General features: G+C 40.2%; 2 protein-coding genes across 3 annotated transcripts in view; both read right to left on the bottom strand.

The window, feature by feature from the left end:
- TMEM204 (transmembrane protein 204) overlaps positions 1–26,554 on the bottom strand; it is a 203,080-nt gene that overhangs the window by 72,100 nt on the left and 104,426 nt on the right. The window lies entirely within an intron of this gene.
- Positions 273–26,554, bottom strand: part of CRAMP1 (cramped chromatin regulator 1) — a 53,393-nt gene continuing 27,111 nt past the window's right edge. The window contains exons 7-21 of one of the 2 annotated variants that reach the window (XM_075514623.1): positions 26,226–26,311; positions 25,336–25,459; positions 24,121–24,202; positions 21,814–23,079; positions 19,209–19,386; positions 15,706–15,887; positions 14,969–15,043; positions 13,649–13,730; positions 12,855–12,959; positions 11,683–11,861; positions 11,033–11,113; positions 9,422–9,656; positions 8,934–9,098; positions 8,147–8,292; positions 273–5,013 (exon numbers count right to left, since the gene is read on the bottom strand). In XM_075514623.1, the coding sequence (XP_075370738.1) occupies positions 4,849–5,013; positions 8,147–8,292; positions 8,934–9,098; positions 9,422–9,656; positions 11,033–11,113; positions 11,683–11,861; positions 12,855–12,959; positions 13,649–13,730; positions 14,969–15,043; positions 15,706–15,887; positions 19,209–19,386; positions 21,814–23,079; positions 24,121–24,202; positions 25,336–25,459; positions 26,226–26,311 (3,151 nt within the window). In that variant the 3' untranslated portion in view covers positions 273–4,848. The remainder of the gene's footprint in view (positions 5,014–8,146; positions 8,293–8,933; positions 9,099–9,421; positions 9,657–11,032; positions 11,114–11,682; positions 11,862–12,854; positions 12,960–13,648; positions 13,731–14,968; positions 15,044–15,705; positions 15,888–19,208; positions 19,387–21,813; positions 23,080–24,120; positions 24,203–25,335; positions 25,460–26,225; positions 26,312–26,554) is intronic. The other variant, XM_075514624.1, reaches the window with a different exon arrangement.

Here is a 26,554-nt window from a genome sequence, read left to right as displayed (position 1 = left end):
TGGTTTGACCCATTTCTGGTGTTCACAATTAGTGGACACTACTAGGAACAGAAGCTGTAATGCAAAAAAAAAAAAAAAAAAAAAAAACCAACCAAAAAAACCCCCACAAACCACCCAACCAAAACCTTCTCTCACCATGGTGAAAATCATGAAAATTCTGGGATGGGAGATGTCAATGGAAGTTATGCCACTGATTTCACTGAAACCAGAATTTCACCTTGGAAAGCTTGGCCTTATGCACAAATTTTTAGCTGCCCTCCCCCCCAAGGGGCCATTATTATGTAAATAAAGGTTAAATGGCAAAATCTGATAGGGCATGAATGGCAAGTAACACACTGGACATAAGTTAGACCAAGTATTAGTATGTATTTATGCACAAGAATAAAAACAGCTTTACAAGTTGAATTGGAAATTTAAACAGAGGAAGTTTAACAGCTTTTGTATATTATATTAAATAACCAAAACACCTTTTTCCAAAATTGGTAAAGAATAAATAATATAATTTACAATATGGTACAAAAAATAATCAGTAAGGACAGGCATTCTGCTTTATACATACACTATATAGGTATATTTATAATCTATAAAACAAATTCACATCTCAAACAAGCCAGAAACCTTAGATGATATGGCTTAACTATTATTAAAAGAAACAGCATTAAATTTTGCTGCCAGAACCATAAGCTCTAAAGCAGTTATCATGTTTCAATAATTAATGATAACTTATTGCCGTAGTGCTTGCCAAGGTTTCACTTAGTTAACATTTACAAATTGCTGTGAAATTAAGAGATTCAAAGGTTTGAAAAGGTTAAAAAAAAGTGCAGTACTTTCCTTATAAATGCATCCGAAGTCTGAGTGTAAAAAACAAAATGCAACTTAATTTCCACTCTGGGATCTGTGGAGTCAGTAAATGAGATGTCTTTATAGATTAGATTTGATCCAAGCCATTTAATTCAATTTAGAAATATAAAGAGGGGTGTCAAGAAAAGGCTTAACAATGCCATATTAAAAACAATTAGTATTCCTATGCTTAGTAGATTTAGTGCTAAAGGATAAAATGAATGGTGCGGGTAATCAGGATGCAACACCCAGCAGAAAACCCAGTTAGCGCACACATGGGTAGATCTAATCCTCAGGATGTAGTACTGCTTTTCACCCAGACTATGATGACAACAAATACTGAATTTTCTGCCATTCACCTTGCTGAACTACTCAGAACTTCCTTATTATATATAGTCACTAAACCAACACGGGGAAAGCCTAGAGCAATTAATACTAGAACTGGAGGTTGTTAGTGTCCATTTGTCCTCTCCAACCACCTTACAGTGCCCCAAGAAGCTATTAAGCTAACAAAGTCACATTTACCTCACAAACAATCCTGCATTTCAGTATAACGTGCTTGAATGTTTGCTTAGGATAGGCTGACATTGTTACACATAGGGATTTTGTTACTTCTGTTGGGGAAGCTGAAATAATTAAAATTGAAAAAGTTTTGTGTTTTACAAAAAAATAAATATATATATATACACACATAAGCATACATGTATGTGTGTGTGTATGTATGTGTGTGTACACACACCCCCCCCCTACACACCCCCTCCCCCCCAGTTTTTCACTTAGCAGTCTTAGGCACAAACTGATGATGATTAGTATTGTAAAGCACATCCACCTAAAATTCAGAACTGGTGGAATCAGAGGTGTGTTTAAGTGACCTTTCACATAATAAGGATAACAAATTCTGCATCAATTCAAAATTACCACAATGATCTAAGTTATTTTCAAGTTTTTCCCTGATACGACTCACGTGTCCCGAAAGGACTTTATTATTAAACTGCAGTTTGCAAAGCATTACATTTCTGAAATCAAATTCTGTTTCATAATGACAACTTTTAAGGGGCTGATGCCAAACACATTTCTAACCACAAAATTCTGAGTGCTGAACTGACCTCTGTAATTTCCACTTTGTTATTACTTGGTGGCCCAAGTCTACTTGCAAAGGTTCAGGATATTAACATTTTCTGATCTCATGGCATCATTAAAAGTAGCCACTACGCTGACTTCATTCTGCAATTCTATTATTCCCCTATGGCAACTGATTGGGCTGAGAAAGGGCAACTTGACAGCTCCCTGTATCAGACGGCAGAAAGTCTTCACAGATCTTGATGAAGTGCCTGCCATATAGGTGCAGCAACACTGCCACTTATTCTAGACAACCTAAAAGTCAAAACCAGTGTCACATCCACTCCATTACCAGCACGGGTAAAGAAGATAAAATGTTTGTCAAGCTACCTAAATACACTGGAGACCATCAGGCTTGTCTTTCAATATTCAGAAGTTTAAGAATGAGAGTTCAGATTTTTTAATACAGTACTTGATTAGAATGTATCATCTCCTCCTGCATGTGCTGTAACCCACAGCCACAGCTACAGTAGGAGCCCTCTACTTTTGTCCTGCAAGTCCGAAGGATTTTTGGAGGTACAGCATATAGGATAATCAGCATTACTAATGTAAGAAGCCAAAACCAAGAGGAAACAATCTGGGAAAGGCTGAACCAAAATACAGCTCAACTCTAAGTGAAACTTAGAAGTTTTAGAGGGAATGAGTCTTGAGATTAATGGGTATCCTCTCCATACCAAGGGTGAACGCTCAGAATGATACATTCCTCAGCATTCATTTTTCTGACAGCCTTCGACTTTTTATATTCTAGGTTTACATGATTTCCTGATAATTGCATCAGAATTCTCAAACAAGGCTCTGTAAGAATAATGAAAGAGAAATAGAGGACTTAATATCCCACATGACATGCAGTCAGAATAGGAAGTTAGCCCACAGGTATGAAATTCTCCATTCTTCTGGTGACAATTGTTTTCTTGCTAGTAATACAAGTTTGCCTCCCTGCTGGGAACATCCAATTGTACTAATGCTGTTTTTACACATCTGTATGGTTCCTACGTCAAAGAGGACAATGTAGCAACCTGATACATGGGGTCTTGGAACGTCATCCAAATCTCACTACTTTTTGAGTGAAATCAGGAAGGTTGCTCTGGGCCACACAAAAGGTGAATCAGAAAACTTGTTACATTTTCTCTTAATGATAGGAAATATAAGGCAAACTATATAGCAGTTGAAGAAAAAAAAATCTACATAAAGCAGGGTAAAGTGACTGGGAAAACAGCAAATCCAATCAGTGCATTGTGAGCAAGGTTACAAGAAGAAACTCCCAGTCAAATGCCTTGTAAAAGTAGCTAAAGGCAGGCAGAACTACATCCACCAAGTATAGTGCAAGTTGGGAAAATGAACCCCTGATAATAGCTTAAGAGATGGAGAAGTTTTGTTTTTTTATTAATAATATAAAGTTGAGGTTTATATAGGACTAGCCCCCTGGATAAGTTCAGAGCTACTTAAAATAGCCAAGGGACATCCTCTTACTGGAGAAGCAGACAAGTGCTTAAAAAGGGGGCACAATAAAGGTATTCTCTCTCATGACCAGTAGGAAAGGAAATAGGAAAAGACTCCTGAGTTATAAAGGTAGAATTGATGGACAACCAGCTGTAGAAAAAGTAACTTATAGTCCTTTGAACCTGCTGGTATCAGGATCTGGGCCTTTCAAATATTAAAACACTAACATTAAATGCATAGGGATTTAGTAGAGGAAGTACCAGACCCACTAGTGCCTGGGAGTGACTATAATGAAAAATGATGCCCTGAGGTACTACAGAGCACCTGGAATTCACAGAACAAGGAGGAACCAAGGAAGGACTAAGGGATTAAGCTAGGACTTGACACCTCTCCTCTTCATCACACAAAACAGATCTCAACAACTTTAGCGTTAACATGTTATTTGTTTCTATACGTTACAATATTCTTTCCTATTTCCTCTCCCAGGTAAATCTCCCAGGTTTTTGTGAAGAAAGATGGCAATATATACAGGTTTCCAGCAAAGCCAAGACTAATTACGAGAAAGCTTTCATAGTGATTCCAGTAAGCTCTTTTGCAGTGTTTCCTGACTTAAAAAGCAACCATTCTTCAGGGAAAGCAAAAAAGCACTCTCCCGCTCATGGGATGAACTGTGCAATGTGATAAAGAATCTCAAAGGTGGAGAATATGAGTGCTGTCAGGATGATGATGATGATTGTGACATGTGATGGGGTTTAAAAATAGAGGAAACTCCCCAAGGATCCATGCAATCTGGGAGTAGGGTGAATCAGAGCTCCCCTACAAAACAAGAAAGCAGGTATGTGCCCCTGCTGGAATGGTCAAACAACAAAACATAGCCAAAGAAACAGAATGGTCTATAAAAACAAAGCATCGTAGAGTTGCGTCTTTGAAGAGAGTGCAAGAAACTTCAGTTTGACTGACTGATAAAAAGAGTGCCAACTAGGACATATCAAGATGCAAAATGGTTCCCATACCCACCCCCACCCTTCATCCTCCACAACTTCAACGTGGATCCCAAATCATGGCATTTTGATTACTATGCAAAAAATATTTAATGTAGGGGAGCTTCTGGCAATACCCTTCCCTGCTTGAGCTTCTTGCTTAGGCCATTCCAAAGTACAAGTCCAGGGCTGTCCCATAAACCTGCCGTCTTATAGCACTGATGCAGGGGACACACCATTTCCTGTAATACTATTCCATGTTTTGTTGTTCCCAGTATATTGCACGTTCCAGGACTTGCAAGTACTTCTTCAGACCTTTGAAGACAATGCTTCTCTTTTAGAAAGAAGCGCACAAGACAGGGACAACTGAGCGTCAGCTGCTTCTCTACAACCTGCCCTTGCCATGATCCAGCGCTGCAAGCTCCAACTTTAGCTGAACAGTCTACACCAGCCTGCTGGTCTCATACACTCACTGGGAGAGATCCCCAATTGGGGGACCACCACCTCCTCCATCAAACAGAATTTCCCTGCGGGTTGGCTCAGGTATTGACAGTTCCTGGGCAAGGTCATTAAAACGAGATATGTAATCTATGCTGTTCTCATTCATCATGCAAGCCAGCTGGGAATCCACCACCTAGAAGAGACATGAGAGAAAAGAAAAGCTACGTCAGTGGAAATTTCACAGAATCACAGAACTGTTTAGGTTGGAAGGGACATCTTGAGATTGTTTTGTCCAACCATCCTGCTCAACTAGGGTCAGCTAGAACAGGTTGCGCTGGACTTTGTCCGGCCAGGTGTTGAATTATCCCCATGAATGGAGATTCCACCACCTCTCTGGGCAACCTGTTTCAGTGTTTGACCACCCTCACATTAAAAAAGTTTTCTTGTGTTCAGGTGGAATTTCATGTGTTTCAATTTGTGCCCACTGCCTCTTGTTCTGAGAAGAGTTTGGCTCCCTCATCTTCATTCCCAGCCTCTCCTCATATGAAAGATAAAGTGTATCTCACTTTATTTGAGTTCGAGAATAGCTCTTATTCATGGCTAAATGGAAGGCTCTAAAAAAAAACCAAAACCAAACCCCAAAACCCAAACAAAACTATAGTCTCAGCAGGCCTTACCTGCCTATCCTTAATTCAGCATTAAGGTGCACTAGTAGATGCACTGTACAAAAACTCTACAGATATTACCTCTAACATAATAAATGCATTTGTAAATAAAACTTAATTCTGCAGAACACTTAATAAAAGGCCTTTCAAAATTCTCCCATCATTAAAGCAATTTTTAAATGATACTTGCTTCCTCTGAAGACTCCCACACAAACCCACATCTGCCACAACAGCTGCTCTGGTGTGCCTAAAATGGTGGCTTACCCTATTTTCTTCTGAAGGCAGTTTGTAAGATCAAGGGCTGCAATGTCACTTCAAATCCACACAAATAAATTATCATACATTCCTTTAATTAACAGACACCTTGACAGATTCTCACCACCAAGTCAGCAGATTCTTCATATTTATGCCAGGAAGTGGAGCTGTATGTGGAGTCTGAAGCTGCCAAGGGCACATTAAAACAGCATGAGCTTGCTGCAGCTTCTGGTTACAAGGTCTGTATAGAACTTTCTTATCCAAATCCAAAGGGTAATGGAGGAATGACATTTTCCTTCCATCAGGGCAAGCCCCCACAAAGTTACAATGTACATGATGTTACACTGAGTCAACAACTGTAAACTGTAGGATAATTAAGATTAGAAGGGACCTGAAGAGATCTCTAGCTCAACCTCCTGCTCAAAGCAGGGTCACCGAGGAAGACAGACCAGCTTACTCAGGGCTTTATCCCTGTTAGTTGTCAAAACCTCTGAAGACAGACACTGCACAACATCTCTGGGCAACCTGTTCCCCGGCTTGATTGTCCTCAGGGTGAAAAAGTTTTTCTTTATATGTAGTCAGAACCTTTCTCAATTCAGCTTTTGCCTGTTCCTCCCACCATGCATCACCACTCTGTGAAGTGCCTACATCTTCTTGATGACCTCCCTGCAAGTACTGGCAGGCAGTTAGGTCCCTCCCACTGTCCTGGTTTCGGCTGGGATAGAGTTGATTTTCTTCCTAGTAGCTGGTATAGTGCTGTGCTTTGGATTTTAGTATGAGAATAATATTGATAACACGCTGATGTTTTGGCTGTCGCTAAGCGGTGTTTACACTGGTCAAGGACTTTTTTTCAGCTCCCCATGCTCTGCCAGGTGCCCAAGAAATGGGAGGGGGCACAGTCAGGATAGTTGATCCAAACTGACCAAAGGGCTATTCCATACCATATGATGTCATGCCCAGTATATAAACTGAGTATAAACTGAGGGAGTTGGCCGGGGGGTAGCGATTGCTGCTCAGGGACTGGCTGGGCGTCGGTCGGCAGGTGGTGAGCAGTTGTATATTTAACACCCCCCCCCCCCCCCCCCCCCCAGGTTTTGTTCCTCTCTCTCTCTTGTTCTTTTCCTTCTCATTACAATTCATTACTATTATTACTATTATTTTGTTCCAATTATTAAACTGTTCTTATCTCAACCCACGAGTTTTCTTACTTTTTCTCTTCCGATTCTCTCCCCCATCCCACCGGGGGGGGAGTGAGCGAGCAGCTGCGTGGTGCTTAGCTGCCGGCTGGGGCTAAACCACGACACCCACCCTGAAGACTTCTCCAGGTTGAACAAGCCCAGTACCATCAGCCTTTCCTCACAGACAGGCACTTCAGCCCCCTAATCGTCTTGGTGGCCCTCTGCTGAACTTGCTCCTGTTTATCTCTTTCCTGTATCAGGTGCTCAAAACTGGTCACAATATTCTAGACATGGTCTCACAGCTGTTGAGTGGGGTAATCATCACTTTCTTCAATCTACTGGCTATGCTCCTGTTGAAACAGCCCATGACACTGCTAGTCATCTTAGCTGCCATAGAACATCCTGGCTCATGTTCAGCTTCCTGTCTATCAAGATGCCCAGGTACTTCACAGCAGAGCTGTGTCCTGAACAGTCAGTCTCCAGCCTATGTTGCTGTCAGGGTTATTCCTTCCCGAGGGCAGGACTTTGCATTTGTCCTTGCTGAATTCCATAACGTTCCTGGCAGTTCATTCCTCCAGTCTGCCCCTCTGAAAGGGAGCTCTGTCCTCAAGTGTATCAAAGCCTTAATAACTGCTGGTCTTCACTCTACCCCTTCAAAATATTTCAAAACAGAAGGATAATTCTACCAACAGAGAAAATAACTCAGCAGCATAGGACCTTCTGCCATTCTCTCAGATAACCAAGTACTAGCCATTAGCTTCTTCCTTCTGGAAGCCACTCGTCCTTCTATTAGCCATTAGCTTCTTCTTTCTGGACCTATTTATTTTTTCTACCAGTACTCCAACTGTACTGTAGCTGCATCAGTATTAACCTTTCTCTCATCTTTAGTATTTTCAATTCCTGCTCTACAAAGCAGGACACACAAAACAGAAGATTACAACTCTCTCTGTCAAAACAAAGATACATCCAACAAGGCAAACATGACCTCCCCAGCAAAAAGAACCTGGGTCAAAGGTGCTCACAACAGCTTCTTGCACCAGCTCTGGTGCAGTAAACCCTCAAGTAATTTTACATCCTTCTGTTAAGAATGTAACCCTGTTTTACTAAGCTGAAGTGCAGATGTCAAAGCATCATTGCCTTAAGTATCTCAGGAAGGTATGATGGACAATATACAATAGCACTGCACTAAAAAAGGAAGAAGACAGCTGAATGTAATTTGATGACATACCTCTGCCACATCTGCCAGAGACCGTGACACAAAAGAGTCCCGTGAGTTTCCATCCAGAAGGCTGGGACCCAGTAAGGAGGTGCCACTGGCAGTCCCAACAGGAGTTGGCAACATTTTTCGTCCCTTCTCGGGGGAGATGAAACTTGCTGTAAAGAACAGGCACATCAGTAAGTCACTGCACTGAAGGTTTGCAATTGGGAGGATAAAGAGAAGGACAAGGAAACTGAAAATGGAGGACAGATATATATTTCTTCTATCTCTTAAAAATTATGTTACCAGCATGAACACCATCAGCACACTGCTAACAGTACAGAGACTCATTACACTGGCCCCATCAAATATTAATTAAAAAAAACCACCAACCAAACCCCAAACAAACCCAGTGATCTCATGTCTTTGAGATTATGCTCACCAACCACAGAACGAAGCCTATTTTTCCAACAGCAGAGCCAAGGGCATCTTTTCATTTTGGCAGAACAGCCAAAATGTCTCAACCTAACTGATGAGTCAGGCTCCAAACAGACTACAAAGAACTGCAAGGAATTATTTGTTGCAACGTATGGGCCCCAATCTAGCAACAGGATCTTTTCAGGAACAGACTTGTAAAGAGAAAGGAAATGTGTTCAAGGCGCCACTGTTGAAATTAAAGCAAGAAGTAAGGGAAGAATTCTACAAACGTCCTACTGGGTTTATGATTTTCCACTTCTAATAAACAGTGCCCCCCCCCCCCCTTTTTTTTTTTAAAGGAAAGCTTTTTTGTTGCAGTTCTCCACATACTGACACTTACAAAACAAGCTGCTGAGAGACGAGTCTGTGGAGTCATTGGGGTACCACTGGGGATCATGGCTGGGAGAGGCAATCCAGTTCTGTTGAGGACTACTGGATGGGGACGGAAGACTTTTGGAGCTGTCACTGCCATTCAGCTTTGCAGGAGAGAGAGAAACACCTTCACCTGTAAGCCAATGTCAGGAATCACTGATTCAGTCAATGCAGTAAATTTTTGCACTGCACCAATTTATGTTTAGAAAGGAGAAAAAAAAAAAAAACCCAAAAAAAACCCCCAAAAAACCCACACACCAACAAAACCCCCACCTATATATGCTAGAAAATAAAGGCTAGGCACATAATTTTATTTCCAACAGATACTAAAAAAAATAACCAAGAACTGCTTCCTGGAAAAGTTTCTGCTGACATGTAATATGACAGAGATTTTTTTTTATTTTTTTTATTTTTTTTTTAAGTTAATAGGAAGACTTTAGCTAAGCTCAGACTTACTGTATTGACCAGAGCTGATAGCTATTTCAATGATAGAATCACTGATTTGAGTGGCAGGTTCTCCTTGAGAAAGCACATCTTCAGGTGGTCCAGGCAGAGAAATATCCAAGAGAGCAGAAACATTGGGAGGAGAGAGCCGGGTACTGGAAGCCTCTGATGAGGGAAGCGGAGGGGTGGAAAGACCATTTTGGAGGGGAGTCTTGGACAGTTCTGACAGAGAAAGGACTGATGTGCCCTGTTACAAGAAACAGAGTTAATTGTTTATAAATTTATGAAGGACTTGGAAATCTGTCTGAAAAGCAACAGCTTCGCTCCTAAACATCAGATTAAAATCAGACTGAGGGGAAGGGGGAGGGGGAGAAGACAACTAATAATCCAGCAGAAAATATTCCTAAAACTTTAGGAATTATATTTTATATATATATATTATTTATATAATAACTTTGTATTATTTTAATGAAAAATATCTGTAAGCATAAACAACTATGCTTCAGCCCATATCCTGCCAAATCATCTGAAAAAATATGGGTCTGTAACATTCCAAAGAATATTTAATACAGCCTACATAACAGAAACAAGCATAATAATAAAATTAACATGATTTTGATAAAGCTACAAGATAGTTCTTAAGAATTAAGTACTAATTTGCCTTTGTATAGGCAAAAAACCTATAACTGCTTGAAGAGTCTATAAATATTTTAAACTGCTAACTCACTCCTCTTTACAGCCAGACTTCCCAAAACTCAATCGATCTTTTTTAAGGAGTCTCATTATTAGTACCTCATCATAGAAGTGTTTGTGATTTGTTTTCTGATGTAGTATATACAAAGCTGTCCTGAGAGCAAGAACCAGAACCTAAGGCCCCATTACTGCAAGTAAATGCCTAGTAGGTTCATGTCCTAACATCTGTGCTATATAAAAAAAAAAAAAAAAATCTTCCTCTCCTCTGTGCTCTCCCATCAAATTAATTTGACCTTTTTCGCCTGTACCTGTCACAGGAAGGGTGGAAAGTGCTTCCACTGAAAAAAGAAAAGCCTGTATTCTGAGGCTTAAGTATCTAACACAAGGTCCTCCATCCCACTGGAGAAGGAAGTTGGGGATAGGATGACAACTTAGGTGCTGCCACAGTTCCTTTTTAAGTATCTATGTCTTATTGGATCCAGCATAAAGAAATGCGATTCTCTGAAGAGGATGCTGGCATTATAATCACGCTTTTAGTCTTAAATATTCCTCCTTCAGCAACATACAAGCAGCAGGACTGCAATTGCTGAAATCTTTCTTTGTGATGTCTAAAATACGCATGTATGATATAGCAGAGCGATTATAAACTCCTCCACTGTATCAGGAAATATGTAAAACCTGTTTGTCCTTCAGAGGTCAGAGATTGTCAGCTTCGCTTTGCTTTTTTAGAGAATGGCACCCACATAAATTTAAACAGCTTTCCTAAGTTTCTTTCTTTAAATTTCTTCAGATGCTAGAGATTTCAATTCCCACAAAACTGTACCAATGGTGTAGAATTACCTGGGAACAAGGGGTTTTAAATAGTAATACCAGTGGTGTTTTCAGAACATTACCCATTTCGTACAACTGTTCTTTCAACACATACTCTACCTGGAAGCCATCAGGAACTGCCTCCTGCTCATGTTGTGTTGGTAGGCTGATGAACGGAACCCGACACCCAGGGCCTGAGCCCTAGAAGCACAACAGAAATCACGTGAGTGACAAACGTTTACACGAGATGCTGCAAATATGGCTGGGGAGGTAAGAGACAAGTGCCTATCACCATTTATACATGCTTTTTTTACATATCATGCCTTTCAAAATCATCCATCAACTCCCTGAGAAAATGATATGGACTAATATGTATCTGGGTCTCAATGAAAGAAACAGCAAGGAGAAATCAGTTTCCATTCCAAATACATCCCTAAATGTCCATGCTTTGCCCCAGATTCCCTCCCGAATTACTGTCTATTGAAATGCTACTGTTTCTTTTCAAGCCCAAATTTCTGGATGGCCAACTTCAACAATCTCACAGCTGAAAGCTATTCTACAGGATGGAAATCTGTTCGATGTGATGATGATTTGATCCCTCAACCCCAAAACACACACTATACAACATAGATTGGGTTTGCCATGATAAAAGTGTCTAACAGCAAGCTCCAGGAGAAAGCTCACTGAAGAGTCGTTAATAATACAGCTTTTTTACACAATGAAAGAGCAAGACACTTAACTACTTTAAAAAGCATGCTCAAGAGACTGACCTCTACAGTGGCGATGGAGCCTCCATTCTGATGCGCTACTGTTGACTCCTGCCCTGTTACCACTGTGGTCACTCCGTCTGGTGACAACGGAGATACACCTGACAAACCATCTGCATCCAGGACAGGCACAGGGCTACCAGGGATAATACCAGCACTTTTAGCTGCCAAGTCAATAGCGCCTTTTATGAAACAAAAAAGCAAAAGACACATTACAAGCTTTTCTTCAGGCAATTACTTTGTTGTGACTCATCTAAAAGATGATTTTTTAAAAATTGCCCAGAGTCAAAACCTAATAGATGCAAAAAGTGAAAATGGGAATTATCTGATCAGCTGTATCAGTTGTTCTTCTTCACAGAGTATAACATTTCTTTCAGCTAAAATGTTTAATTTTTCTGCCCTGTTCCAACATGTTATCAGGTATATCAAAATTTAGAGAAACATCCCAGTTCTCCACCCCTGCCCTTTCCTTCTATTTTTTTGTCTTTTTTGTCCTGCAAATTGTTAAGTATTTGGTTATGCAATTTCTGGAAACTTCCTATGGTGTACTACAGGAGCTACAAAAACAACATAGTCTTATTTTGTTACCTTGCCTCTAGCAGCCATTTAGACTCAATATAAAAGACTTATGTTGTTGCAGGGTCAACCTCACCCAGATCTTTTAAAATCCACTTAAAACATCTAAATGTCTTCCCATCACAGAGAATCCTCTAAGTAAAACACAGAGGCAGGCATTGTTTTCACCTCACTAATCATTCTAATTATGGGACCCATTCTTTTGTTGCAAGACAGTATTTGCTTGGGGTACACCAGCATGTTTTTTTCTTGTAGAATTCATAATCCCATGTTAGTAGATAAGCTGTTTATAAGTTTCTTTCAAATATGTCACAACCCCTTTTCAAAGTGGTCTTAAAACATCACAAAAGTGCTCAACTTTGGTTATAAATTCTAACCCCTTGCTTTGCCTGCAGGTCAGACACGGCGAAGGAACCTAGTTCAGACCATCCCACCACTGACTGCTCCCTTTCTGCAGCCACACAAAGCCACAGAAAGTAAGATATCATTAACACTTCCAAAGGCACTAATGATTTTACGTAGGAAATAGAAACCAACAATGTAACATCATACACATCACAACAGACCACGACTCTCATTCTGTTTAAGAAATTACTTACTAGACAGATGGTTGGTAGCCTGTGTTGGAAGAACTTTGGGCACAATTGGACGAGAAACAGCAGCTTTAGTCAGTGACGACTGGATTGGCCGAAATGAACCTCTCCCTAGGGTGAGGGATTAAATATGTCTCAAGCAAATGAAATCTAACATCTTTAAAGCAGAACACAACACAGTTCAATGGAAGCAAACAAATTCCAAGCAGTAGTGAGCTCCGGGAATGTAAATAGTGGAGACCATGAAACAGACTTGAAATAGTAACACAACCTAACCAGTGCCTTATCACAAAAATGCAACAGCAAGTGTTGCTGTATTATTAAAGCTGTCTCATTGTTGATTTTGAGATTTAAGTCGAGATGGGGGATCAGCAGAAAAGGACAAATGGGCAGTATATTGATTATACTGTATGAAATTTAAACCGTATCCCAGGTACTAGGAAAAGTCCATTACAAAATCTAGATGAATGATTACACCCTACAGAAAAAAAAAATTCTTATCCAAGTAATTAATTCCAAAATTTTGTCGTCTTGTAGAGAACTCCTTACTCTCTTCCCTGCTTTCAATACTGGGAAATGGAAGAAAAAAATTTCTGTCATAATCATGAGTTGCTTAACAGTGATCCAGGAGAACAATCCCATGATCCTGTAGGAAGTGACTCAAGCAACTGGTAAATGACCCTGTGGTTTTGAAAGGGTATTTTCCTCTTTTTAGAAATTATTTCTTTATGCCGTTTTAAGGGACACTTTCCAGTCCATCTTGTGGCAGCATAAAAGTGATAGAAGATATGCAGACTCACCTGTAATGGATGAGTTGGATAAGATAGAAAAGGAACAGACATGCTGGGATGGATTTCCAGATGGCCTCGGGAGCAGTGTTCTCTACGTGAGAGAAACAACAATAAACCAGAACATATTTAAACACAGAACAGAGGGTAAAGCTCATCTTCTAAGGCACAGAACGTCATGATACCTTCCAGAATAAACAGAGTATTTACATGGCATTACTATCATGCAACAGACACAGCAATAAGGTCTGTGTAATCTTGAGAAAGAAGCTACAGATAGGAATCATGTGTTTTCTCTGTAAACTACTATAAGAGAAAATTTCCACATGGATAATTCTCAGAGAAATGCTAATTAGAACTACATTCCTTTCCGATTATACTTGCAATAATTTTCAAATTTCCCACAGAATTACAGCAGTGATCTTAAGGATGGGATCTAGTCTGTGTGCAAACCGATCTTCCATTACAATTAAACAAGTGTGAATTAATGAAGCAGCTGTAGGTATTTGGGAGCTCTTAAAACAAATGGAATTGCATAGACCAGAATATGTCAGTACCAAAAAGTAATATCTATGTAATTTCTAGGTCTCCTACTCTTATAAAGAGCAGAAGAGACAAAAAGGTATATTGACACTTGGTAACTTTATCTTCCCCAAACAAGTTTCCATTATTTTGTTTTTGGATTTCTTGTATGTTCTCCACCTGTGGTTTCACAGTGGCATGTACCCTTTTGCTGGGTTATCAGAGTAGTCTAAGGGAGGTTAATGCCTGCCTACCACCAAAATTCCATGACAACAGGCTACCTCTTCCATACACCTCTTTGCAAGTCCCATTTTTTTTTCCAAAAAAATCACTGTTCTTTCAAATAGTGTTATGTTTTATTTTACTACAGAGGTTTATACCCACACCAGTTTAAAAGCCATTAGTGAGTAGGAAGCAGGAAAAAAAAAAATCTAAAGGGAGATCTTGTTGCAATAGCACTAAGAGCTCTAGCAACGACAGATACCACATGAACACACCACTTGTGCATCAGTACCAGCAGGCCCAAACAGCAGAACCTGCTTTCAGATGAGGGGCTCTTTTATTTTTTTCCAAATTACCTCATGCACTGGACTACTACTGTTGTTGACATTCCTCGTATAGGGAACATAACATGGCTGGTTACAATATAGACTAAAATGCTTCTTCCTTCATATGTTCAGCTTCACTTTTCCAGTGGATGTATGAGGGAAGTTCAGTTTTTTATTTCAGTTAGGTGCAAATCATTATAGCCTTACTAATATCTATTCAGGAAGCAAAACAGGCATTTCACACTTTCCAAATTGTTCTGACCTGTACTACTAACGGCTTCCGTAAGTGCCTGTTCCGTAGCTTCCTCGGCTTTGGCAAGAAGAAGTCCGACTGCATCTGGACAAGAACAGGAAATCCATTACAAAGTATTTTAAGCATGCAGACACAGAATAAATTATACCCCCCAAACTCTGTTTTTCAATAAAGTTGTAACTATGTACTAAAATACTGTGTTTTGTTTCAGACAGTAAAATATTCTTTGTGCTAGAGTAGGAAAATTTTCCACCAGGAATGGTTTTTTTTTCTTCTTGTTTTATGGAGATAAAGCTTTCTCCGAAAAAAAGCCATGTCACTACTTAACTACTGGAGCTTGCCATGAAGTTGTTACTGAGATTGTATATATAAAAATAAAATGAGTATTTGAATTAAATACAGCAATAAGGTTGTATTAAAATTAGCTGCACGATAAGGGTATCAGTTTTGCTAAACCTGGCAAATATATTTGCTGGAGCAACTTAATTGGAGAGTGAACCAGTTTCATCAGGCTGTGTGATGGCATTCAGATTCAGGTCTGAAGAGTTGATACCACTTCAAAGCACAGTTATATAGTCAAAATCTACCTAATCTCAGCTAATATAATGTTATGCTTGAGCATCACTAGAAGCACTGCTTCATAGGGAAGCCCATACTTTCTGATGAACCAAAAAAACCCTGTAATACCTACTGGAAGCTGGCCCAGGCACAATATGCTACCTTTTTCATTCAGTCATCTCACTCACACTGATTGTGTCTAAGTGCTGCCGGAAGGTCAGTTCTGCTTCTTTGCTAGGCAAGAACAGTTTCCCATGGCGGCTGTTGGGTGGTAGAGTTGTAGGAACTGCAAAGAGTCCACCATCCGCATCAGTGCTTCCAGAACTTGAAGGACCAGCCACCAAGAGAGGTCTAGGGAGGTTTCTCAAACCTAGGCAATTTAAATGAAGTAAAGTGAAAACAGAAAGAATGTAGCTATTTAGTAATTGAAGGATCATACAGAGAGCTGGGACTTATGGATGCTGGCTCTGCCACCATCTGTTTGTGATCTCAAATCATGAAACCCTCAATATTTCAGTTTTCCCACCTGCAAACTGACAGTATTTACCTGCTTCTCAAGGACACTGCAAACATTCACTTGCTTTGAAATCCATGGAAGAAGGGGGTTAAATGCAATTTTATGCTACTAAAGGAACTAGAATTTAAGCAACCAGTTTTAAGCCCCACACAGACTGTGTTAACCAGTTTATCTATTCAGCTTGTAGAAATACTTGAGAGCCCTTCCCACTAAACAAACTATATATCCACCATTCCTTTTGTAGGGGAAGATAATACGAACACAGACTCATTCTACAATGTTTATGTTTTATTTACACTCCCCCCATACCCTGTGGTAATTCAAAGTGCAACCCCAATAAAGTGATTCTGGTGACAGAGAAATGAAAGGGCAGGGATCAATTTACCAAAATACCTTCCAAAAGATGGATTGTCTTAGAAACACATTTGGCACATTGAAATAATGGCATCTGGTCCAAGTAAAACTTCTCCATTTACATTTAACTTTAAAAAACATTATAGGATTTCACAGTGCTGTGCCCACTCTGCAGGCATCCAGCTAGGATGAAAACCAGTATTGTTAGTATATAATTCTAAGATAACCAAGAAGTGTACCTGCCTCTCTTCCACAGAAGTGCTCGCTGCACATATAACACCGGGTTTCGTTACAATAGACAGTAACGGCTATTTTCACACTTATATTGCACCCATACTTGTCACGGTACTCCCGCCTCTACTGCTGGGCTGGAGATCTCAGCTGGGAAGCAGCAGGCACCTGACTCACCCCCGAGGGGGAAGAAGCAAAGTGGGCAACCATCCTTAGTCATGCCTGCTGCCTCCCTGGGCAGGAAGACAATACAGCACAAGCTTAGGCCACCCTAATACAGAGATGGGTATATGTAACAGCGTTCAAGAAGTGTTTTGAAGAACATCAAACTTTATTTACCTAACAAATAAACCGGCAGGTTTTATTATCCTCCTGTTTAAAAGACAAAATTGCTACCTCCCCCTGCTGCTCTAGATTCTGCTGTTTTTCCAAAGTTAGTTAAAATTACGCTGTGCCAATGTATCTAAAAATAATTAAATGCAGAACAACATAATTTGTGCCTCCTGCCTGACCAGGATTTAGAGATAATTGTTAAAGATAATACACATGATAGTATCTTTAAAAAAAAATAATAAAGGAATGCAACTATAATTACATAATGATATTTTAAGCACTATAGGTGATGTTTCATCACAGCTGTTGCTTCACTTTTTCTAAATCTCTTCACATGACTCTTTTTATCCTCTTTTTTGTCTCTCCAGCTAGCAGCGTGGCTTTTGCGGAGCTGTCAGTTTGCTAATGCTTTCAGTTCTTCTGGAGTGGACACAGGCTATCTTCTAATCTTTATTTTCTACTGAGAAGGCCAAATCAATTTATCTTTAATTAAAAAAACCCAAAAGATGAAAACCAAAAAGCAGTTAGCACCTAGATGGACTCAGGACCAAAGTCTATGAGGGAACACACCTAGAAGGCTCACCACCAAAAGTAGCCTAGCAGTTTGCTTTCTGACACCCAAATTACTTCAGTCATTTAATAGCACTGTATGTGAGGATACAAAGAAGCTTGGTAATTACTGTATACTAAAGGTTGCAATCCAGACCACAAACAATCCTATTTTAGATCCAGAACACCCTTATCAGGGCTGATAAAAGGGATTCAGGGCTGATAAAGGGATGTCTACCAAAACAATACAACTTAGGGTGAAGATATCAGACTTGCTTGGGTATCTGTTTGACATGCTGGAATGCCATTACCTGAGGCCTAAGCTGACTGCATTACCCCAGGCAGAACTGCTGAGAAGCTAAACTAATTAACTAGGTAGAATGTTGTACTGAACACACTTTTACTGCTCCTCTGTTCAAGCCAAACAGCTCAGCTGAAGCCAACTCGGCTATCTTTGGTACTGTACAAAAGCAGGAATACACAGTCTATATTTTTCACTTCCTGACTTTGCACTAAAGACTATATGCTTCATTATGATATCTTAAAACCATAGCGCCACACAACCCTACTTGTAATTCAGTGATGCGAATCAAAGACTAACATGGACAATTATATTTGGTTTTGCATCAGCGAAGCTCCGTGTAAACAAAACAGGTGTCTGCTTCTCGGGGATCAGATACAAAGTACTGTTATCTTCTTGCTGCTTCTGTCTGGCATCCTCAGCGGACAATCCTTACCCTTACTTAAAAGACTTCAGAAAGGATTTTCAAGGCATTAGGGAAGCATAAAGTACAATTTGATAAAAATGAATGTTGCCAACTAAGGAAGTTTGATTCTACTTGCGAGTCTGATTTAAAAAGGTATGTCCTTCAAGCCTCTGTATCTCACTGAAATGTAACAATTTATGTGTTTGATCTATTAAATTATTGGCTTTTTACTAGATATTTAACTAAGTATGCCCTTGTCTGCAAGTAAGCGCAATGAAGCTTTAGACAAAGATGAAACTGCTATAATGCCATTTAAAAATGAAAACCACACAGAGCAAGTATGTTTTACAGCATCAGTTAAATTGCTCATGGTCTACCGCTTCTTATACCACGGGTATGAAAAGGACAGCATAAGAATCACAATTGTTCCAAATAACCCTGACACCTTCACAGACTTTTTTAAAGTCATAAAACATTTGCTGGCAAACACAACTGGACTGAAGAATAGAACTGAAATTCTTGGCCTGCATGGCTAGGGCTCACAAGTTATAGCAGCTGTATCTTCTATTAAAAGAAAAGGTAATTCATAATCATTCCATATTTTATAATGGCAGAACGGCACAGAAAATTTTCAGTAATTATTTTATCAACAAACTTTACAACATATATTTACTCTCCTGCTCCGCAAGCCTTCACTCAAGAGATCCCATACCCTGTATCAGTCAGCCCCTAACAAATGCCAGCATCTTCTGTAAGAGTGACTCGTGAGAGTTCTTCTGGATTGTGAACTGTATTATTGACATGCATTGTTTTTCAAGATTCAAAGTAGTACTGAATTTAGGATAAGTCTAAAGTAAATTAGCACATACCAATGTTCTGAAACAGTTAAGACTGTAAGAGTAAGAACACTCATTCTCCCAGTGTTACATTACTGGGACGTAATCACGGTATGAGGTACTAATGGTCTGATCTCTTGAAATGGATTTTTATGAATACTCACCTGAGGAGCTGGAAGCAGCACCAGGAGAAAAAGTCTTGTTGTTGCGAAGGGCAGATTGATTTCGTGCACAACCTGGACTCCTGGTGCTGATGGCAATCACCTTTCCCGGAGGAGTCAGTGACTGCTCCTCTTGAGCAGGCTTTATAGGTGACGTGGCAACAGAGCTCATCTCGGGCATCTAAAAATGCATGCACGTTAAATGAATATTGTGTACTGTTACGACAAATATATTGTTAAACTCATTCTACTTAGGAAGCTTAAAAAAAAAAATCTGACATACTACAATATCTTTAAGTACTCTAACCAATACCCCTGTGTGTGTGTGGTGGGCAGCTGAAATTCCCTTCCTGTGCATTTAGCAGTGTTAAGTGTTATCGGTTCAATATCGTAAACTAATGTTACAATTGGGTTAACACTCAACAAGCTTCACACAGTGTGCTGGACCACCCCAGGATAAAAAGAAAAAAAAAAAAAAAAAAAAAGAAAAAAGGTAAAGACACATATTTGTCACAGTAATGGAAAAGGTGGTGTTTTTAATTCAGTGCAAAACTAATTTTCATAAACTCTAACCATCCAAAGGGCTCCTCTGGTTGGAGGTATACCTGGACAAAAATATTTTGCTCTTAATTCTAATCAAGTAGAGACCAATAGTTTTGAATTTTTTCCCATCCCTTCTCCTATTTCATACTGTAATACAGCAATAACAAGAGGCACATGGCAAGGCGCTTTACTAATTTTCCAGGCCTATCCAGTTATTTCATTAAGTTGTTTAAATGCTTTTCTAGAAAATGCTCCCATTTAAAGGAATCTGTGTGCAACCACAGGCATAAAATTACCACCCACGCTTGACTGCAATGCAATTTGCTACCGTTTGTTTTATGCTGGTAATCTTCATTTAAAGGAATGAACCACAGCACAGTTGGCCATTTTGGCTTTGTTACATACTACCTTGAGAAAATATCAGGCACCTAGACAATCAATCCTTCCTCTGTTTAAGTACCTTGTGGCAAAAATATCATGGTTCCTGTCATTATTTGATGAAATGCAGAGGATTTAAGAGATAAAACTTTCAAAAAGTCTACAGTACTTTCAATCAGGCAGTAAGTATCATCCTTGCCTCTTGAATATTTATCAGTCCCATGACATTCACTGCTGCAAGAAGAGCATCTCTTTCTAAAACACAGCCAGTATAAAGTGGTATTTGACAAACAAAAGAAAAGCTTACATTACTACTTTTTATTGGAATGCATGATATGGTACATATCTGAAAGACCTCCATTATTTTTCAGGAGCACTATGCTACTTACATTAAGACACTAGGAGTTCTAAAGTGACAGGAAAACACTTGCAAATAATTGCTGGATTTTTTTGCCCCTCTTCTATCCCTCTTCCCCCAAGACTAAGGGGATGTCCTTCTTCCTAGTTTGTGATTGTTTACTCATGTCATCCCTGGCTGTCACATGTGTCACCAGAAGTAAAAGTAGATGCCAAAAGAGGAGACACTGTCACAGATCTGCGAGATGTCAGACCAAAAGTCTTTACACTTTAAACAAGTCTGTATCTGGAGCTGTATCTGAGCAAAGATGGTTTTAAATTTATAAAATCCTACATTCTACGTCTATAGACATAGGGATCAAAAGGAGCTGGGGGGGGGGGGGGGGGGGGGGTTAAGTCTGCACCAACAAAGAAAGATCAAAGAACTACGTGTGTTTGGGAATAGTGATGCATTTGCATCCTATGCTGGAATACGATGCAAATGGTATCTTTAACTCATCATATCTCCATCACAGGAATTCAGTCAGATCTATCAAATTCAGTGTCTTTTTGGTCTTTAAAAGGATGTTTTACTAAGTTTCGATTGGTTGCACCAGGTTGAAATGGCTGCCCAGGTATCACGGGGGCAGATCTTAAACATTGGTTACAATGCACAAGAAGGAAAGCAAGTTCATTTTCAGTTGTCTGCCTAAGGAAGAAGATATTTTTCTGGGTCTGTTAAACAACTATCCCAGAGTCTGGGAACTTTTACAAAAATCACTGTGGCAGGCACAGTTATATTGGCTATGCTATCCCAAAGAAATAAATTCTTTTCACACTTACACTTCATGTAACTTGAACTACATAAACATTGGAAATTAAGGGTTGCAGTTTTCACGTGGAATATTAATCTCATCTAGTCTCCCTTTGTCATCTAGGCTCCACTTCCCACAAAACACTGGACCAGATGATCTTCCAAGGTCCCTTCCGAGCTGGGCTGTTCTATGGTTCTATGAGCCTGAGAGAATAGAAGGCACCTTCCCAACCTAACCTCATGACTGATCTTTTCAGTAGTCACATTAAAAGTTCACTGTAATACCATTGAGACTCACGGCAAACCAGAAACTAAAAGGTAGTGTAAAAAGCAGATGCAGCATATTGAGGAAAAGTCCACTCTGTGGCAAGCCAGGTTGTGTTGGGTTTTTTTGGTTTTGTTTTTTTTTTTTAAACACAGGAATCTCCAAGACCTTGACAAGGCTGGTGACTGATTTACTATGAAAACAGGACTGGGCAATTATTCCCCAGATCAAATAAGAATTTAGCATCTGAAGTATGAACAAGAGCTACTTACTGGTTTGGGATTGACTTCAGTAGAGATGAGTTTTAAAAGGCAGTTTAGGAGTCTCTGCTTGTGAAAGGTGGTACATGCAGGAGCAGCACTTGACTCAGATGTTTGCTCCCTAGCATCCTGGGTTTCTGGCTCCAAGACAGCCAACCAGTCATATTCCAGCTGCAACTTGTTCGGTTTGCCCATCATGAGGTAGACTTCAGCCAGCGTAAGGCTCTCAGAAGTTCGCAGACTCCATCCTTCTTCTCTAACCTGTTGAGAGAGCCGGCTTGGGTCATCCTTGAGAGACTTTGTACTAGATTGTCCCTGAGGTGGAGGTGGAAATGAGGAGCCCAGCTTCTCTTGCGAATCCTCCATTACTGCATCTGTTATATCCTTGGTACAAGCATCAAGCTGCTGGCCCTGGCTGTGGGTAGCCTGAGTTTCATATCTGGATGGGCCACTGCCAGGTGAAGCCACTCCACCTCTCGGTAGCTGTGAAAAGGAGTCAGATGTCTCTGTGCTCCTCCCGCTTGGAAAAGCCACAGGAGAAGTATCACCAGCTGCTGGAGTAGAGTCTTTCCCATGCAGTTTGTCTGTGCAAGAACATTTCTCTGGGACAATCAGGTCCTGACAGGACTTCATGTACCGTGGGAATGGATCGAGCAGAGAGAGCTCCTCCACATCAGGGATCTTACTGCAAGCACAAGCTGTGCTGCAAGATGGTAGCACAGTTGCTTGGTCACTAGCCAGGGCCTCCCTGCCCTCCACACAGAAGGCCACTGAGCTCAGCTTTTCGTGGTTCCCTCCTGGATCTTGAAGTCCAGAAGGCAGTTTTTGGAGAGAATTAGTGATGCCAAGATTTGAAGCTGTTCCTTCCACCAGGCAAGCCTCTGGGGTGCCATCTTCAGTGCTTGCAGAAACATCAGCTGTGGACTGAGACGTTCTGCTTGACTCTGTAGTGCTCTCTGCCCTTCCAACACCCTTACCTTCTGTTCCCCGCGTGTATTTTAGCTGTCCCCTAGCTGTCCCCTGACCACTCTGTATGCCCAAGATTTGTGCAGGGGGTAGTAAGTGAGAGTCTTTCGTGTTCTGTTTGCATTTGCCAGTTTCCTGCCAATGCACTGTGCAGAAAGCCTTAGAGTGGACCACTCTGGCTACCCCAGGCAGTGGAGTGAGTGTACAATTCTCTCCTGGAAAGAGATGGAGCATCACTTTCTCCTCTGACAAGCTGCCTCTTGTTTCCAAGTCTCTGGAGTCTTGAAGCTGCCGTTCTTCTAGTGTTTTACGCTAAAAAACGTGTCAAAGAATACAACAATCATCTGCCCCTTCCAAACAAGCACCTGGTAGCTTATTTTGCAAGTCAAAAAAAAAAAGTAGCTTATCAAGGACATGTTCTCTATTCAGCATAGATATGAGTACTCTATGATCAGAAATTAAGTCCTTTTGTGGTCATAAGGACTACACTGAAGACCTGCTACAAGCACAAACTAAATCTCTGTTCCAAGACAAAATTACTTATCTCTGCTTCACACACCATTGTAATTGTAAAAAAACCCAACCAACCAACAAACCCCAAGAAAACCAAGCAAAAAAATCCAACACCGCTGCATAGCAAAACAGACTCCCCTTTCTGTGCAGTAACTCCCATCTTACATGTTTTGACATCCTTCTAAGTTTCAAGTGCTCTGTTGCTACGTCTTCCAGGCTCACAAATTAAAAAGAAAAGCCTGAATTAAAGGACTAAGAACAGGATACAGCATACCAGTCAACAGGAGAACGGAATGGCTGTTAACTCACAAATCCTTCTACTCCATGGATCAAAGTTCAGATGAAGGGATTAACTCTAATGTTGTATGGCTCAGACAGCATATAGATACATAACAGGTAGCAGCAGCTACCTAGACAGGAAGCTTAAGCCTTCATTTGGTGAAACTACATAAAGCACGTAGAAAGATCTGTCTTTAATCTCCTTGCTGAAACTGGAAACAAAATTGTCAGTTATTATCCAGGCTTCTCTGGTGGTCACCCATCTATAATGAACAGACTAAGCGCACTGTTTAAGGAAATGAAATACAGGCAGGGAGCTTCATTTATTACTAACTAGCTTTTCAGGGGATCATAGTAGAGAAGAGTTGAGGTAAGAGTGGAATACTATGGGATTTCCCATGAAAGGCTCCATTAGTGATGCTGAGGTACTGACTTTACTAAGCACAGGCTGGTAAATTTATGAGGTAGAATCGCATTTCCGATGCAGAACTGAACTTGGAATAGGAAGGGAATAGGTCCCAGGACACAGCATACAGAACAGACTAAGCAGAAAAAGGATACAATACGCACTTCATGGAGAGCCCACTTCTGCTTCAGGAACTCAATGAGGCTGGAAACCTTCCGATGTAACTCCACAATCATCCTGTATGCAAGATAAACAAAGTAAGGGAACAGAGAAAAAAATGTCAGCAAGACTTCAAATCACAGCCTTGATGCGAGAATGGGAATTAAGGGAAGAAACTGGCATTCTGTAATACAAGGACAGAGAACACACCTACCACTCCCAAGCTCTAAGGAAAAAAAAAAAAACAACCAAGAAAAACAAAAACATATGTTATCCCACAACTTTAAAATCTAGGTAACTTACAACTGAGAAGGATCTAAAAGCCTATCAGATAAATCTGATTGCCATGATTCAAGATACTAGTTTCTCCAAATGGAAGAAGAAGGTAGGAAAAAATTGCAAGATTTAGCTAAACTGCAAAACTGCAGGCAAGGCACAAAGCTATCACATGAAGTATAGAAAAAAGGAGAAAAAGGGGCACAAAAAAATCCACAAACCTTTACTTTTTGCTCTCAAAGCATTTTACAAAATAAACCTAATGCTAAAAATCTTACTCGCCTCTCTGCATGATCTTTGGTCATTATACTGAAGTACTCTATTTGAAAGAACAATCAACATCACAGAGGCTTCATGTTTTCTGCCTTGAGTTTTGGACTAAGTCTAATTATCAGGATGAACAGCTATTGATGACACTGAAACAACAGCACCAACTACATTTTGCAGGGAGGAGATTAAGCTACAAATACCTTCCTTTCTGCTAGTATCACTGTGTTGCAGTTGACATGTTCAGAGTCTTGGTGCAGGCATCTCTGACCATTGATTTACTTCCCTCCCCTGTGCCTCTGTCTCATGGTACATTCAATAAAAATTTTAGCAGAACTAGTGCTGCATATCTCCATTGTACTTGCACTCTGCTCTGACAACTGGGTTTAAGTGACACAAAGTATATTCATCTCCCACTCTAGTAGCTCCTATCATTACTCAAATTAAAAGATAAAAAGAACAACAGTAATCTAATTTTCAAGTCTGATATCTCATGTTTACAACAATCATGTACTCTGGTTGGACAAAGCTTTCAGAATAAGTGCATTATCAACTGCAGATGAACTGCCCAGTTGGCAAAGAGAAACCTGAAGAGAGAGGAAGATGCTGGAATGCTGCTCATATATTTCCCTATTCTATTCTGAGCACCACAATCGGTTCTTCGTTACCTAAGCCGTGGATTCTGGGCAAGACTCTGTACTCGAGCCCATGCATGATTATTTCGTGGCTGCAACTCCACAGGGACCTTGAGAGGAAGACGTACTGGCTTCTGGTCCTCTTCATCACTAACGCCTGAAGGGAGATGAAGCACAAAGGGCATGGGTCAAAACAAGGACAACTCAGTCAGAACACTATATGCTCAGTTTCATGAAAAAAAAAGCATCACGGACATCGGCAACACCTACAGACAACTTAGGCAGCTCAGCTTCACCAGTGGAGCCTGCTTCCTTAGATTATCTCCTGTTCCAAAATGTTTATTTTTTTCCTTGGACACTGCAGTGGTATTGGAGCTTCCAGTTGAGCAAGCAGTGTCAAAATCAGGTGGCTGGAAACTTTCAACAAGTACAGTATTTCAGACCTTTAAACTGCTCTGATTCTACTTATTGGGGGGGAAGGAAGAGGAAGAAAAAAAGTAATAATAATAATTAAAAAAAAAAAATCACACATGGCTGAACTGGAAGAGGTAAAAAAAAGTCTAAAATGCTCAATGCTAAACAACATACTCCTGCTTATTCACTGGCACAAGGGACTAAACTTTGCACATAGTGAAAGCACAACTGGTAAAGCAGTAGCGATCTTGTCTGGTGTAGCTACTTCATTTTCAATTTAGCTAGTGACATACTCCAAGACTTAGAGAGCTGGGTGGGTCCTAAAGTTATTGGAATTATACAAGCAAACAGGATAAGTAAGACAATAGGGACATATCTGTGCCCAACACAAATGTGAAATAGCACAAATTCCCCTGCCAGTGATGTACACATCAAAACAGACCTACTCTCTCTCATATTCTTCTGACCATCTGTTAAAACCCTTTCACGTTCCAGCGTCTCTTACTTACCATCTGGATCACAGAGTTTCTTCAAAGCCCTGCACATCGGAGCTTTGATACGAAGGTTTCTGCCTTTGTAACGAACAGTCGTAGCCCTGAATACGTTGAAAGAGAAGTATTTACAGCTACCATTATCAAAAGTTTGTGAATACATACATATTAGGGACACAGAGTCAAATACAGCTATGGCTATAGGTATGAACAAAGAAATGTAAAGGTTTGCAGTGCAGATTCACAAGAGCATTCAATCTCTTCTATCATCTTAATTTTCATTATAGAACTGCTACTCTTGTGACCCTCTTCTTCCAGACTTTCATGAAACACTGGACTGCCCACTT

The sequence above is a fragment of the Mycteria americana genome, chromosome 12 (assembly GCF_035582795.1).
Source record: "Mycteria americana isolate JAX WOST 10 ecotype Jacksonville Zoo and Gardens chromosome 12, USCA_MyAme_1.0, whole genome shotgun sequence".
In the NCBI taxonomy this organism is placed as follows: Eukaryota; Metazoa; Chordata; class Aves; order Ciconiiformes; family Ciconiidae; genus Mycteria; species Mycteria americana.
The sequence above is the reverse complement of the archived record's forward strand: the minus strand, read 5'-3'. Positions and strand labels throughout refer to the sequence as shown.